This window comes from Carassius gibelio, chromosome B19 (assembly GCF_023724105.1).
Source record: "Carassius gibelio isolate Cgi1373 ecotype wild population from Czech Republic chromosome B19, carGib1.2-hapl.c, whole genome shotgun sequence".
NCBI lineage: Eukaryota > Metazoa > Chordata > Actinopteri > Cypriniformes > Cyprinidae > Carassius > Carassius gibelio.
The window spans coordinates 27,489,134-27,506,049 of record NC_068414.1 but is presented as its reverse complement, the minus strand read 5'-3'; the positions used below and the strand labels follow the sequence as shown (position 1 = coordinate 27,506,049).

At 36.0% G+C, this 16,916-nt stretch overlaps 1 protein-coding gene across 1 annotated transcript; it reads right to left on the bottom strand.

The window, feature by feature from the left end:
- Positions 1-1,435: 1,435 nt before the first annotated feature.
- Positions 1,436-14,228, bottom strand: pip5k1aa (phosphatidylinositol-4-phosphate 5-kinase, type I, alpha, a). Its single transcript, XM_052584702.1, has 16 exons — positions 13,980-14,228; positions 13,584-13,687; positions 12,207-12,241; positions 11,619-11,708; positions 11,005-11,135; positions 10,795-10,912; positions 9,324-9,476; positions 8,927-9,226; positions 7,226-7,422; positions 5,783-5,866; positions 5,657-5,705; positions 5,460-5,544; positions 5,178-5,375; positions 3,897-4,029; positions 3,642-3,735; positions 1,436-3,118 (listed from the first exon to the last, which is right to left on the bottom strand). Exons 2-16 carry the CDS (start codon positions 13,624-13,626, stop codon positions 3,116-3,118), a joined length of 1,713 nt encoding a protein of 570 aa, XP_052440662.1. The 5' UTR covers positions 13,627-13,687; positions 13,980-14,228; the 3' UTR covers positions 1,436-3,115.
- Positions 14,229-16,916: the final 2,688 nt, after the last annotated feature.

Here is a 16,916-nt window from a genome sequence, read left to right as displayed (position 1 = left end):
TGCTTTTCATCACATTAAAATCAGCTATATCTTTCCACCTGTAGTCTTTTATTTGTTTACTCAACAAACTCTCTGTTTAGTCTGTTTTTGGGAAGATAAAAGTTCATTTAAAGAAAAGAAATATGACCGTATGAAAAAAAATAAAAGATTATTAAATTAGTTTTAAAAGAGGTAAATTATCTTAAAGGGTTCAGCGAAAAATTAAAATGATGTAATTGATGACTCATCTTTGGAACACAGTTTAAGATATTTTAGATTTAGTCCAAGAGCTTTCTGTCCCTCCATTGAAACTGTGTGTACGGTATACTGTCCCTGTCCAGAAAGGAAAGAAAAACATCATCAAAGTTTGGTTTGCGGAAAAGAACCAAACTTCCCATCACTACTGGTGATCTGAAAACCGTGGCAACCGGTTCTTGACTCGAGAACGAGTCAATCATTCATTTGTTATCTGGCTCGGTGTTCATCTTCAGTTCTCTCTTGCATCGAATGATTCGTTCGTGAACCGGATATCACAAAATGCTTTTTTTTGAACGCTCTCACAACAGACACGGAAGAGAAGACAATATTGAATAAAGTCATAGTTTTGTTATTTTTGGACCAAAATGTATTTTCGATGCTTCAACAAATTCTAAGTGACCCTCTGATGTCACATGGACTACTTACCTTTCTGGACATGGACAGTATACCATACACACAGTTTCAATGGAGGGACAGAGAGCTCTCGGACTAAATCTAAAATATATTTAACTGTGTTCCGAAGATGAATGGAGGTTTTACGGGTTTGGAATGACATGAGGGTGAGTTATTAATGACATTTTTCGGTGAACTAACCCTTTAATATTTCACATGGGCTCGAATCAGATTCAGTCAGATGGTCAATTTATACTCAGATGGTGCATCTTACCCACTGACTTGGGTCAACTTACCCCCACACTGGGGCAAATTGAGCCACATAAACTTTTTTTTATAAGAAAGCATTTTTAGAACTTTGTCATACATTCTGATAATTTAAAATTATAGGAAACATTCTGAAATTAATTTAGATACTTTTATTGTAGGCCTACCCCTGTGTCATTTCCCTTTATCTTGAGGACCACATAAGTAACAAATTGGTCATCTTACCCCACTTTCCCCTACTGTGGAAAAATTACTGTTGCAGGGCTGCAAAACTATTCACTATATCACAACAAGAATAGCAATGTGCAAAAATTCACAGGAATGGTTTGCTGCTCAGAAACAGAACATCACAGAATACTCAGACAGATGGTGTTTTCGGTTTATATTTTAACATCATTTAACATATTAGTCACAACATTAATGAATATAATATTTTAAAGTTATCCCACCCTCCCCATCCATCTATTGGGCACCCGTTTTAGATGAACCTCTATTTTAGTGATGATTATCCCAATCACATGTATAAATAGACACTCCATTACTATTTCAGTTTTGTTTATTTCATTCATTTGCATACAGCACGAAATGTTGTAATATTTTCGACTCCAAGTCTTAATATCTTTTGGAAGAGAGCAGTAATATGTCATTGCGAGAGTGAGGAATATTTTCATTTAAAGCTACTACTAAACACCATTCTCAGTTTTATAAGACTACAAGAATGAAGGCAGCATTTTCAGAATAAACAGCAATTGCACAAGAATCCCAGATCGTGAGTGTACAGTAAAAAAAATAAAAGCATTCAGGTTCCTAAACAAATTTACACAGCCATCGAGTATCAAACACTTTAGAAGTAGAGATAAAGAAATAAATTACATGCAAACATCCAAATAAATATGACTTTGTACAGGAATGTTTCTTTTGTTTATAAAAATTGTCACAGAAAAAAAAAACTATTTGGATATTCATTGCCAATGTCTCAGCATTCAGACTTGCTGATTAACATGAACATATTAAAAAAATAATGAAAAAGGTTTTGGTTTCGGATTTAATTGAACTTGATTTCATCTCTAAAAAAAACAATAAAAAACAACTATTTTAAATTCAATGCCAAATAAAATACAAAAATTGTCCCACCTGCCGACATACTGAATTTGGTCTTTAATATGTGGTATCTATTTACCGTTTGCTTTTGTTTCTCTTGCTCTTGCTATCTCTCACAAACAAAGTAAAGAAAATAAAACTAGGAAAACCATTTTCTTGGCAAGCTCCAAACATTTTTTTTTTAAATAAGTATATGATAATAGTCAAATCAACTGACAGATTTTTTTTTCCACACTTGAGGAGACCATGCAATTGTGCACGGTTTACTCACAGTCATCATGCATGGTAAAAGGCTTCCCGTTCATGACAAGGCAAAATAATTCTTGTGATTAAGGCACATTTAAATATCCAATACAATATCACAGTACTGCAATCGAATCGATTCATAAAACCAAGTCGAATACATTTTATAGATTTGAAAAGTGTCTTATTACGTGATTGTTCAGGCAACCTGATCTGGCTTCACTCATCCTACGTTTTTTTTATATATATATAATCTTGCCATATTATTAAAATATCTTTGAAATAGGCAATAAAAACTCAAAATCAACCTAATTTCTTTTTGTCCCTTAGCAAAGTAAATATCATGACTCCTGTAGATTCATCTTCTAGGCAAACTAAGAGAAAAAAAAAGATGCATGGTCAAATGAAGACCACTAGAAAACTCACAGAGGTACTCAAAAGACCTGTTTGCTCTCCAAGAGCAAGTCACATGAAGTTCATCACTTTCCCTCTGCTGTTAACATCATCAGGATCTGGGAGTTCCTGTAAATATGGCACTGTTTGAGAACAGTGATATCACACTGTTGAGGTACTACAGTGGCATCTTCTTTTGGTTTCATTTCATAGCAGCAGTATTGGATGCTGTACTGTTGACATCCAAAAAAATACATATATAAAAAACAGGGAGAATATCATTATCCTTATGTCTTTACAGTTTTATGAACATGTGCACTACTCTGTTTTGTGATCCACATTCTCTGGTTTCCACTTCCCCAGGTGTTTATAGCAAGTCCATCTTACTTATGTTTTCTCTTTCTTTATGTTCTGATGTCCTTAAAAGAGAGTGCATCTTTGTCCTTGAGGGCTTTATTTTATCTTGTTCATCCAAAGCCTTTCACTGCAATAGCAAGAGAAAGAATAAATTAAACTTCTGCAAAACAGAGTGGAATGACTAAGACGAGTAATCCAGCAATGCATGCTCTGTGAAAGGCAGCTCTCATTTCCTGTTATCGGCATACAAGGGCTACTAAATGATACAAAGATCACATTGCAATCAAGGATTTGTAAATGTGCATGCATTGAAGACAAAGAGAACCTTTCATTTCACATTTTGTATCTGTTAGCATGAATAGCAAGAGTAGCATTGGCCAAATATTTTCAGATTTTAATAGCGATCAAGTGGTGACCCAAAAAGTCTTAAAATCAAACATTAAATTGTATTAATATTACCATGCATAGCCTGAACAATATGCAAAATTATTAATATGAACAGTTTTATAAGTCAATCATAATGGTTCGCAATTGCAACCAACTATTTAAGAACCATTGCTGCAGGACATTTAAAACACTCCTAAAATATCAAGTGTGACTGTTTAGTCTACACTGACACAGATTGCAGCCCAGAACAAAATGTCTCTTACTTCTGACGTGCTTGTCTGAGGAACAATCTCACTGAGTGAAATAGCTTCCGCGTCAAAGCTTTCCCCTGATGACTGGGCAGCTATACTGCTACGACTGGGAATGAAATGTACTTGAATCAACAGAAATGTCAGTAAATGTTTATTATGTGTGAAAACACAGTGTGCATCAGTATGTCATAGACATAGTATTATTAGTAGTAGCTAGACTTTTTTTGTTTTCTACAAATTCAACCAAATCTTGTTAAGAGCACCTACCTCAGGGCTAGTGTGTTTGAGGTCTGAAAGCTTCCAGGAGAGGTTGCTGACAGGGTCGTATCAGCTGAGCTACTCGTGATCTCATCTTCATTCAGTTGCTGTGGGAGCAGGTCAGGACGAGCAGTTTGCACACCTGAAAAATGAAAAAAAAAGAGAAAGCGCTCCTTAGTCAATGATGATTTGAAATGAACAATGACAGGAAAGACTAAACTACTAAACTGCCTTTCACTACTAGCTGATGACTCAATTTAGGCTTCTAAAATGTCAGATGATTCAACTGCATGAACCTCAGAACTGAAGGCTTTATAGATTCCAATGCTGACATTGTCCATGCATGTGCTGTAGGGGGCAGACGCTTACAGCTATTATTTGCTCTGCTATCAGCACACAAGGGCATCTGACTAATAACTACACAAAGTTATTATGCAATCTCTGCTAGCATTGATATCAAAGCATAGTATAAACAATGCTTTCCATTCTCTCGAGGACAAGTTAAGCAACCCTGGCCTAAGAATTAAGACCCTCAAACAGCCTGAATGCAAAAAGTAAACTCTGCACAGAGGAAATGGTTATTAGCAATCATGAAAATAATAGTTAAGAGATGCACAACATATCAGTTTCATATTAAGCTAATATTTAATATTTTCTTCTAATATATCAGTAGACATTCAATTTTGCAATGAAATGGAAAGGAATTTTTCTCCTGTATTTTGACGTATAATAGTAATAGGTTGTTGACTGGATTTTGGTATATAGCCGTTGCATTAAAAAGTGAAAGCAATGTGGACATGATCTTGCAGGGGCAGAGAGGATTATTTCTGATATTTCGGTAGAAAAAAAAAAAAAGTCTAAAAACAACATATGCATGCATACATGAATTGTTTGCAAAAAGATAGAAAAAAAAAAAATCACACTGACTAATTTTGCATGCTCGTTTCCTCTGTATATACATGTATATTACCTTTTGCCTTATTACATGAACTTTATAAACTAAATTTAAAAACACTTAAATGTAATCTTAAAACAAGTATACATTTTTCATAATTTACAATATACTGTTGTGATGCCAACATTTTAGTATTAACACTGAATCAATGAGGAAACTCAAAGAAGATTTCCTTGAGCAATCTTATCCAGTTTACAAACATGGCTAATGATTTACATTCAAGGCATTTAGAAGATATTCTTATCACGAGAGAATGATATTGGGAAGCACAAGCTAGGTAGGCTATCCTGCTTATCCTTTCCATTTCCCTCCTATCGCTCAATTTCTTGTCGTACCGCTGTCTCCTTGAGTGTCTGGGGCGAGGGACACAGCTCCACTGCTGCACAGCTGCGCTATAGTCTGTTGTGGCTGTGTTTGTTCTGCTGCTAGAGGAAGGGACAGCTGTTGTGATAGTCCAGACACTGAAATGTTTGACTTCTTCCCTCCATTTCCCACAATTCCTCCTCGACTTTTCTTTGAGGGAGACGTTTTCACTAATAGAAGAATAAAAAAATGAATGCATGATTAGCCCTTTAATGCATCCGTTGCAGAGGTTTCAAATTGACTATAAAACTTACACATAGGTCTTTTGAAGACTGTACTGCACATAAACTTCTGGAAACGATCTGCATAGAAACTTGGCCGGTGCACAGACACAGTGTCCTGCAGAGGAAAAAGAAAATAGTGGAGAAAGAAAAAATACAATATAAAACACACAATATACATTTGTATAGTTAGTCTTCATGCAATGTTTGATATAAAGTACAAGACATACCCCATCATGCAGCAGAGCTTTCCATGAGTGCTCCAACTTCTTCACCAGCCTAAACATACATGGTTATTAACCAATTATAGGAAATTATTTTGGAGAAAAATGCAAAGATAAGGAAATACAGATTACCTGTAAGACTGAAGGACGTCAATGATGCCGATGAAAACCAACAATTTTTCTCCTTTTGAATTAAATCCTGGGATTCCTCCCATGCTGCAAATAAAGAACAAATATCACACATTAACAAATGTGTAAGCACAAGTAATAATTTCACAGTAATAATAATAATATTAACAATAGAATTGCAGCTCTACACCAAAGGTGTGTCACATTGATTGACTGGTCACTTAATAGCCAATTAACCTATTATGTAATGATATCAAAATTTCACAATATTATTGCGATATGAAGTCTGTGTATTTATCACAATCGTTAAAGAGAAAAAAAAGACAAATGAAGAATTGGGGGAAAAATGTTACATTTTGCACATTTTGAAACATCTAATGAACTTGGAGAGTTAAAAAAATTAAGAGAAAACTTAAGTCAGAAAAAAGTGAAATTGACATGTACATAAACTTTAAAGGAGACTCACCCTCTTTATTTTTCTGATATACTGTCTCAGTCTAATTTACATCCACACTGGTGTTTTAGGAATCCAAACAAATGATTATAGAATAGTAATAACAACAATGACAGCAGTAGCCATATATTGCAAAACAATTGCACTGTAAAATAAATTAAAATAAATAATTCACAGAATTTTTTTCTTTACACTACAGTATGGAAATTCCATTCCTAATTTCAACACTTGAAAGAGATATTTTGAATAAATTTGATATGATATAACTGGACTGCAGCAACGTTAACCACTAGCTATCATCAATTCATGCTGCACTTTTAAGCTTTGATTTTGAGAGAAACGGCAGTAGAGCTTTTATTTTTAAGGAACACTCCAGCTTCAGTGAAAACAGGCTTACAAAAACAGGTCTCGCTACAAATCTAGTGAAACTCTGTAATCATCTGCTATGCAAATAAAGCTTAACTGGTGGCTATTGCATTACTAAACACACGCTAAATTCACAGCATGTGCATTAAATGAGTTTGGTTTTAGTTTGTTTGACAGAGACTGTGCTAATGGCCCAAAACAAATATATATTTAAAATCTACACTTTTTGCCCAGAAGACCTATTATTTCGTATTGTCATGCGAGCATGATAATATTGAGACAGTTTAGCTATCGAAATATTGATAATTTCATTACATCCCTACCTATTAGTAAATTATTTCTGTAGGAGCATGTGACACTGAAGACTGAAATAATGGCTAACTGAGTTTGCCATCACAGGAATAAATTACATTTGAAAATATATTGAATTGTATTTTAAAGTTGAAATTGCACAATGTTACTGTTAATCAAAAAAAAAAAAAGGTGGAAAAAAGTCCTTACCAACCCCAAACTTTTGAATGATTTACTAAAATTTTAAAACAGACTCTTTAACCATACACATTTAGACAGTCTCGCGACTGGGTGTTTTGCAGATTCAATTTGCCAGCCAAAGGTGGATCACTAACCTTTCATAGGGCTGTGGTGAAGAATTGCCCTTGGATTCTCCTTGAATAGACTCAATGGCTGTACAGTAAAGGGGCTTCTGGCCTTGGGCCTTTTTCTGGGTATCAGGAACCGCAGTAGATGCCTCTTCACCTGCCCAGTCCAAGTTGTGGATACCCATCAACAGACTGTAGTCCATGATTTTAAAACTTTGAAGTACCTAAACATACAGGAATATAGATAGGCACATGTAGCAGATGCAAAACTAGAGTGATTCAATCACAACAGTTTTTTTTTTTAGTAAGCTACCACGAATGTGCAAAACCATGTGAACCATGAGAAGCTTGAATCATGTGAAAGGCACAGATCAGTCTCTTAAAAGGGTGGTTGATGGCGATTTCACTTTTTAAACGTTAGTTAGTGTGTGATGTTGCTGTTTGAGCATAAACAATATCTGCAAAATTACGATGCTGAAAGTTCAATGCAAACTGAGATATCTGCCTTGTCCAAATACCCACACTTGCGGTCTTTGCACTTGATCACTTGACTACTTATATGACATATTTCCTGTATTTGGCCCAAGTGTGTAAGTGAAGATGAATACCACGAGTGATTGTCAAAAATTGTATTACCTGATGAGAGACACTTAATTTCTGGTGCTTCTAATTAAGTGAAAAAAGCAGTTGCAAATTATGTAGTTAATAAATATAGACTACTCACCTTTGCACCAATAAAACATGTGGTACTTTGTTTTACTACCAAATTATAAGTAATATCTAATTATTATTAATATTTAACTTGGAAAGGTTTCCTTGATCTCTCGCGTTCTTAGCAAAAAATCTTGCAATTTATTTCGACATCATGATGCATGATGGGATACACTTAGCCTTGAATACTGCTTTGGAGCGTGTTCTCAGTGTGTCAAGGGCAAGGCGCTTTGGCGTTTTTAAGATATGGACAGTCTTGTGCACTTACTTCCTGTCACTCGCATGTACTCTCGCGTTCATTATCGCAGATGAATCGCCTTCGATAATGAACGCGATATTGCGTAGCTGGTCAGCAATCTACGGCTCTGTCTATTAAATGCCACTCCAATTATAAGCAGGTGATGTCGATTTTAGCGGTGATCACGTAAGCAGCTTTACTGATTAGATGCGCATGATCATATCGTTAGATATATCGCCCAGCCCTACTATTGAGAGCCATGTGTGCAATCCTCTTCACTAATATCTGCGTCTCATTCGGGTTTAAATTGAACAGCGATATTGATGTCATCGTTTACAATACAACTGGAGCATATGCAACTGAGGTGAGGGGCGTGACGTTTAGACGTGCACTAGATGCGAATCACAACACACTGGGCAAGCGAACCAATCCAAGCCCATCTCATATCTCTGAGGGCGGGGCTACATAAAAACAGGAAATGATTGGAGCATTCAAAATAGAAGAAACAGAGCGGTGTAGAATAGAGGTAAATTATGTGAAAAATAATGTTTTTTTTTGTTAGATTTTTTTTTTTTTTACAAAACTTAACATGTTAGTCTGCACCCCATAAACACAATCAAGCCTTAAAAAACAAGCAGTCAACCACCCCTTTAAAGCAACACTACTCTGACAATTAAAAGTTTGTAAGCAAAATTCAAGGAGAATGTTCTGCCATCCTTGCTTGCGTCTCTTTCCTCTTACAATATGTCAGCTTCAGTCTACAACACACACACTCTTACCCGACAGTCTCTCTGAATAGTCCTGCATAGGGCATTGTAGTGGTCACTCTCCAGAAATATGCCCTCAGGCATGTCCTGCATGAAGTCTAGGTCTTTGTATGTAGGCAAATCCTTGGCCCTTTCTTTCGGTGAAGCACGTCGCTTGTACGTCGAGCCCTTCAGGTCATATTTAAGGTGCATGGGTACAGCGCATGGCAGTAGGTTGTTCATCACTACGATTCGGATGTTCTTCCCCTCAGCTTGAACGCAGTAGAGGCCGTAGAACTTCGGAAGCAGCGTACGCATGTTCTGGTTCAGGTTCTTGATGATGAAAAGTGAATTATGTGGTGGAAACTACTGCGCTTAATATGTTATGATAAAATGTTTTTTTTTTAAACATATAGAGATGCACACTTACCATGAAGTAGCCAGGCAGGAGTGTTTGCAAGAATTCCGCCTCTTTGTGTTGTACCGTCTTAATGATAAACTCATCATCACTAGACACGTAGAAGAGAGACCCGCTCGCTCCAGGATTAGACAGCTCAATAAGGGGTTCATTACAAAGAGAGTACTGCAGAAAACACACACATGCATAGCAGTTAACATATGAATGGAGGCTTGAGGTGTCCATTTAACTAAATGCAATCTTCACTGAGAAGTGCTTTTGGCTTTTCCAGATATTGTTTTCGATTCAGAATCCAGAAGTTTAACTCAAAACTAGAGATGTTCCGATACCCTTTTTCTCTTCCCGATACCGATTCCGATTCCTGGGCTCAGGGTATCGGCCGATACCGAGTACTGATCCGATACCTGGGTGTGTATCTGTATATACAGCTGTATATACTACTAGCCCTGTGTAAATTGCTAGAATTCTTTTTATGGTGTGCTTCAGACAGATCCCTCAATAAAACATGAACAAATACATGGTGAACTACTGTATTTATTACAGTATTTTTATTATCTAACATGAATTTGACAGTATTATATTGTCAATTTACTCATGTAAACCAAACATTTATTTTAATGGGCTGCCATGAAGATCTTTGAGTGTCTGTGTTTATGATATGACAGTATTCTCAAATGAAACGGTAAATTCTCATGAAGTGACGGTTTATGCGTTCGTGTCCTCACAGATCTCGCGCATCTGTGCCAGTCACCCACAGAGATGTAGATTTTGCGGGAGTAATATTTAAATAGTATTTTGCAGTTTAATATTCACAGACACTAGTATATATTCGGCTACTGTCTGGAGCCCTGCGCTTTGACTTACACGGAAGCGACTGAACGCAGCTGCCGGTACTGAATATACTTGAGAGTCTGTAACTACCGGTACTACAGAGACATACTGCTAACCACTGATCTATAATATAGAAGCGGCTTCACTGTCTTTTGGCAGTTTAGAATGTAATGAGTGATCCAGTCATATATAGATCAGGGCTGCTAACGCGTTTTAATTTCTTCTTCGCTGCTCTAAACAGGGGTTGCTTGTGGCAACACAGCACAACTTCCTGTGTTTTCAATGCATTTTGAGCAGCGAAGAAGAACCGTGCAGCGGTTAGGCAAAGCTTGCGGTCATAACTAGGTATTTTTTAAGAAAATGGTATCGGATCGGTATATGGGTTCATGTACTCGCCGATGCCGATGCCAGAATTTGTTGTGGTATCGGAGATATTTCCGATACTAGTATCGGAATCGGAACAACTCTACTCAAAACAGCAAATTCTAGCTTATTAAATTTTTCAGACCAATTAAAAAAATGAATATTCATATTTTCCCTAAAAATAATTCCAATGACAATTCCACCCCTAATAAAAAAAAAACTAATTTAAAGTTCCCTGATTTTTTCCAGGAAACCATGGGGATCCTATTTTGTGAACAAACAAGATTACCAGGTAGTCATCAGGTCGGATCCCGAACATCTCTCTGAAGTAGCGGAAAGCAATGGGAGCATATGTTTTAAACTTGAAGTCACCATGGTGATGACCTGGAGTTGAGCTGCTGCCTTGACTAAGAGGGAGACAAAAACAAGCACATTTATGTACACAGTGGGACTACTAATGAAAGGTTCTTCAAGGTTACTTTCATGCAGACACACATACCTGGGAAAGAAAATGCTTTCTACCACTTCGAAGTCTTGCATGAGCACGTCTCTTTCTGGCTTCTGGCTCAAGCTTCCCACACTGTGTGTGATGCCCAGCTGAATTGCGCCTTTCAGAGCAGATGATGTGGTCTGAAGAGTTCCAATGAGGGGCACATGAAGAACAGAATAAGAATATGCTCATGTGCAATACAGAAAATAAAAAGAAACTTCTTCTGGAACTAATCCAGGATCATTTTAAAACTAGCCTACATATAACACTGATACATAGATCTTGTTTGAAGGCCTACAAAAGACAGATGTGATTTAATAAAACTGAGAGGGAGTAGCAATAACTCAAGGCTTGCTGGTCTTATCTGTATGTACCTGCCTATGCCATTTATTAGGGTTTATCTTCTTCATGGTGCCATACAAAGAACAGTGAAGACAATAATAATCTATGTGTTGCAGGAAGATCTGACAGATTCAGGAATGTGCATCATGACACGGAGATTAGAAGCTGAACTGCTGAGACGTTTGATCTGCTCCCATCTCTTACAAACAAAAAGTATTTACAGTGTATATGCAGCAGTACTCAATATGTGGAAATAAAATCTGGAGATCCACAGCTTGTACCTTTTTATATGTGGTTTCCCCAGTGGGGTCAATTCCTCTATGGCCCATGGTCTTTTTATTCGTCTGGGATGAACCAGAGATGCTGAGAAGCTGAAAGATATATGATTGCTCAGTTAACACATCAGACAAGAAGACAAAAACATCAGAATATTTCAGTTATTAATCAGTTATTTTGGATGTTAAAAACAATTTGAACAAATTATACAACGATGCAATTCTATGACATTTCAGCATCAGTAATTGTATTTAAAAATGTGACCGTTTATTCTCAACACAACAACAAAAAACAAACCAACTTAATCTCAAGAATAAAGTAACATAAGCACTGTAGCACAGAAGTTATGTAGGATATAATGTGAACACTTTAATGGATGTAAATCAAGACCCGGATCAAGAGCTGTGCAGATTCATGAGAAATAAATAGAAATAAAAGACGAGGGCAGTGAGCCCACAAATCACATTGTAGACAAAATTAAGTTGTTTTCTAGCACTGATTAGAAAAACAGTTACAGTATGGAGCCCTAAATAAATTGGCCAATAACCACAGAAATGTGAAGCTATTATTAAAGCAATAAAGCGTATAATTACCTCAGAGGAAGCCATCTTTCGATTTCCAGCTGTACCTATTGAGTGCAAAATAAAAATAAAAAATTTTAATGTGATTTCACCCAAATTTTATAATGACAAAATTGGATTATTGTGAAGTGATTTATCAGCTTTTTGAACTCTCATTCTCATGCACCCATTCACTAGAGAGGATCCGTTGGTGAGCAACTGATGTAATGCTACATTTCGCCAGAAATGTTCTGTTGAAGAACCAAACTCATCTACCTCTTAAATGGCCTGAGGGGGTTTTCTTTTTTTGCTTGTGTGTGAAAAACTATACTACAAATATAATGCAAAATAAATGCAAATGCTAATGCAAAAGAAAGCTTTTCACACGGAGTTGAGATGTGCCGTTAACCACAACTATGAGTGTAAGCATGCAGCATGCACAGACACCTGGGTTTCAATTCCTTTGTTCTTCCAAGGAAAACGCTGTAACCCAATCACACCAGCTGAGTGTGTGGTGACACTATTACTACACTCAAAATAATAAAGACAAGCTCAACCCAGTCAAGGGCGTAGTACAGACAGTCTACGTTCAAACTGAGTTCATATGCAAACACTGGCCCACATGTGCTTACACACATGCATGTACCTCTCTGCTGGAATAACCTCCCAAATAAAGACATCTGAAGAGTAACAAAAGTCATTAAAAAAAACATAGAAAACTTTCTAACTCTACAATCACTAATATACGGAAGGCCATTTTTGCCATGAAAAAAAAGCTATTTCGACTCTCTCACAATTGTGAAATTCTTTACATTTCACAATTATTGCTTTTCCTCTTAGAATTGAGTTTATGTAATGCAATTCTTAGTTTATGTCTTTGAGTTTATTGTTGAATTGAATTGTGGCATAAAATCTCTCAATTACACTTTTTTTTTGTCACATGGCAGAAACGGATTCCCACACTGATTAAATAATAATAAAAGTGAGCAACTTTTTCATATCTAATTTTGTTAGAAATCAAACATCACTTGTCTGAACATTATAATAAACATTTATATTTTATCTGTGCCACTAAAAGCTTTGGGAACTACTTAATATCTGCAAAATTAATGCATATTTAAATGCAATGACTAGAAAACCATTGCACGCTAAACTGAAGGGCACAAAAAGAAAAGTCCTGACAGCAGACATCAAAATCTTCACCAAATAATAACAATAACAACAACAACAAAAATAGCATTGTGTTGTCATTGCTTCCACGTGGGCTCAACAAATCTAATTATTCATTTCTTACTTTAAAACACAAGACTGCTTTGCATGATATTCATTATTTGAATCCAGATCACAAGAAATTAATCTCCGAACACTAATGTGTCATAAACAAGAAGAGGAAATAAAACGCTCTCTTACTGGAGCTCGCTCCATCCGTGGAAACTACAGCCGGCGTAGCCATCTTCTGGCGGAAGTTTCATATGGTCCTGCTTGTTTTCACTTGTGGTTCATGTCCCACAGCCCTGGAAGAGGAGAATGTTCAAATAAGCTCAGTTATAAGAAACCAACTAACGTTAATGGAAGATTAAAAAGTTGCTTAACTTAGTGTGGTAATATTCCACCCTAACCTATGATCCTAACATGTAATTTACTGGAGGAGCGTGGTATCAAGTTCCACACTACCTGTCGTACTTTTGCTTTCTCATTTAAAACTAAACATAATATTTTTTTTTTTATTTTTTTGCTTGCATGCTAATGGTTTAATTGGTTAGAGACCCACAATAACAACAGATAAAAACGTTTAACTTAACTTACCTGACTTATTTCCTTCGTTTTTTTACTCGAGGATTAGAAACAGGGCCGTTAAACTTTTGTTTACATTTAGAACTGCTCGATGCTTCATGTGACTATTTGAAGTACTCAAAATTCTTGTTTTTATTACTTTTACAGGTCCATCCGAAGTAAATACAAAATAATCTGAAATGCACGGAAGCGTCCTCGTTCCTCGAGCCTCCCAAACAAGCGGAAGTGACGTAGCTGCGCCGCACTGTCCTGCTGGGCGCGGTGGACGTAGAGCTGGGACGAACTGTTTTTCTATGCTACAGGGGGCGCTCTACTGACACAGACTAGTCCAAATTAGCATTTAAAGGCACAATTTAAATATATTTAAAAAAAACTAGCACAGTTTTATATATTGTTGCTGACTTCTGTACTACTTACATTATCCCAAATGTTCTGAAGAATGTTTAAATCCAGAGAAATAAGTTTTTTTTTAATTTTTCATCTTAAAATTAAATAGGCTAACATAAACACAACTGTAAGTCCTCACAGACTGAGAGATTGATATTATTCATACTATAAAAGAGAAATAAACCACCATACAAGACATTAATCCAAATAAAATAAAATAAAAATACAAATATATTCATGCAACAATAAACAATGTAGGGGATTAAACTAAATCACACTTATTAAACAAATCATAAATAAGCAATTTTAACTAGGGTCATTGTGTCACCAGCCAATGACGTCATAACCCCTCAATTTCCATTTTTGTTTTATAGAAAACATGGAAACACCAAAAACAATTTAATATGTAATGCGTTTTAATAGACCGTTGACAACCGCACAGAGTAGCATTTTAACAGAACTTTCAAATGTATCTAGTATGATAAAACAGGGCTGATTCCCCCCCACCACACATACTACAGCAGCAGTCGACTGTGGCATAATATGATGGTAAAACAGTAGCAACACTCGAGAGCTTGTTGATCTGTATGTGAGAACTTTTTACTTTTTTATTAACATTCATATTTGTTAGTTGACATTTATTCACAGCTCTGATGTGAAAAGTTTAATATTTCAATTTGCACACACTGACTGATGTTTTCAATTGGAAGTTGTAGATTAGTTACAAATGTGTAGAATGACATTCACATAAAGAAAATGACATACACAAATGTTTACGACATTTATTTTTGCACTTAACTTCAGTTTCGCTGCACAATGTCAAGTCGGCACTTAAAACCTCTCAGATCTGGCAGTACAAGTTCAAATCCTAGCACTTTGACTTTTGCCTTCAAAATGGTCTCTCAGTTTGGTTCACTAGGCTACTCAATCATGGGGAAGACTGCTGATCTGACAGTTGTCCAGAAGACAATTACTGACAGACTTCACAAGGAGGGTAAGCCACAAACATTCATTGCTAAAGAAGCTGGCTGTTCACCGAGTGCTGTATCAAAGCATGTTAACAGAGAGTTGAGTTAAAGGAAAAGATGCACAACCAACTGAGAGAAACGCAGCCTTGTGAGGATTGTCAAGCAAAATCAATTAAAAAATTTGAGTAACTTCAGAAGGAATGGACTGAGCTACCACTACACAACTAGCTACAGTTGTCGTATTCCTCTTGTTAAGACACTTCTGAACCACAGACAACATCAGAGGCATCTTACCTAGGCTAAGCAAAAAAAACGGACTGTTGCCCAGTGGTCCAAAGTCATCTTTTCAGATTAGAGCAGGTGTTGTATTTCATTTGGAAACCAAGGTCCTAGATTCTGGAGGAAGGGTGGAGAAGCTCATAGCCTAAGTTCATAAATCATTAGCTCATCCATGAACTTGAGTCCCATCGGATTGCATTGGCTTTGGGGATAAAGACCACAACTCCCGATTCCACTCTCAGTCATGGTGTCATTAAACTATGCCTTTGTCTCTTTGATAATTTTGAATACGCGCTCTCAAGCTGCAAAAAATACAAGAACACTTTTTGTGCGCAAAGAAAACAAATAATGACTTTATTCAACAATTTGTCTCCTACGCATCACCCAGCAGCGCCATTTTAGAGAGTATCACATATGTAAACAACGTATGCTGTTCTATGTCAGCAGCACCATACGTGTTTACGTTTTTTTTTTTTTTACGTAAACAACATATCCACGTACGTAAGTTGCACATTTTGTTTATGTATGTGTTACTCTCCAAAATAGCACTACAAGGTGACATGGAGGAGACAAATTGTTGAATAAAGTTGTTATTTTTATTTTCTTTACACACAAAAAGTATTTTCTGAGCCTTGATCATGATTCAGGATTACATTAAAATTATATGTTACATTAATTACTTTATTGGAATTCCCCACCCCTGAGAATGAAAATGAGACAGTTCAGATATACAAGAAATGCCTGTCCCAGAATTAGGAAATTTAGACGTCAGACATGCAGCATATTTTGAATATTGCATATTTGTTTGCATCAAATAAATTACAGAATTACTAAAGGCTGTTTTTAGGGCAATTCCCAGGTATCCTGGGAGATACAAGTCATAAAATCCAAAATATCAAATATTTTAAAAAAAAATCATTTTAATATTTTTTAAGTCCAGATTATATAAAAGGCGACATTAAATTATTATTATTATTGTTTTTTTTTTTTGCTGATTATTTTCCATCCTTGCTTTTTTTGTTGAATAAATCAAAGTTTTCTGGGCTCAGTGAACATATTTGTTAATTCATAAACTTAAACATTACAAGTTAAATTAAAACTATAAATTGTGAGGGACCTGAATTGCACTGTTTATTTTTTTGATTTCGTAAAAGTGACAGCAGCTATGATAAAAGACACTAATGGTCAATAAATAATGATATCTATTACCAATTATGCACAAACCGCACAAATATTGAAAAAATTTAATATTAGCCCATCACATTTTAGAACTAGAACTGTAACTGAACTTTGGTATTCTATTGAATGAAGAATC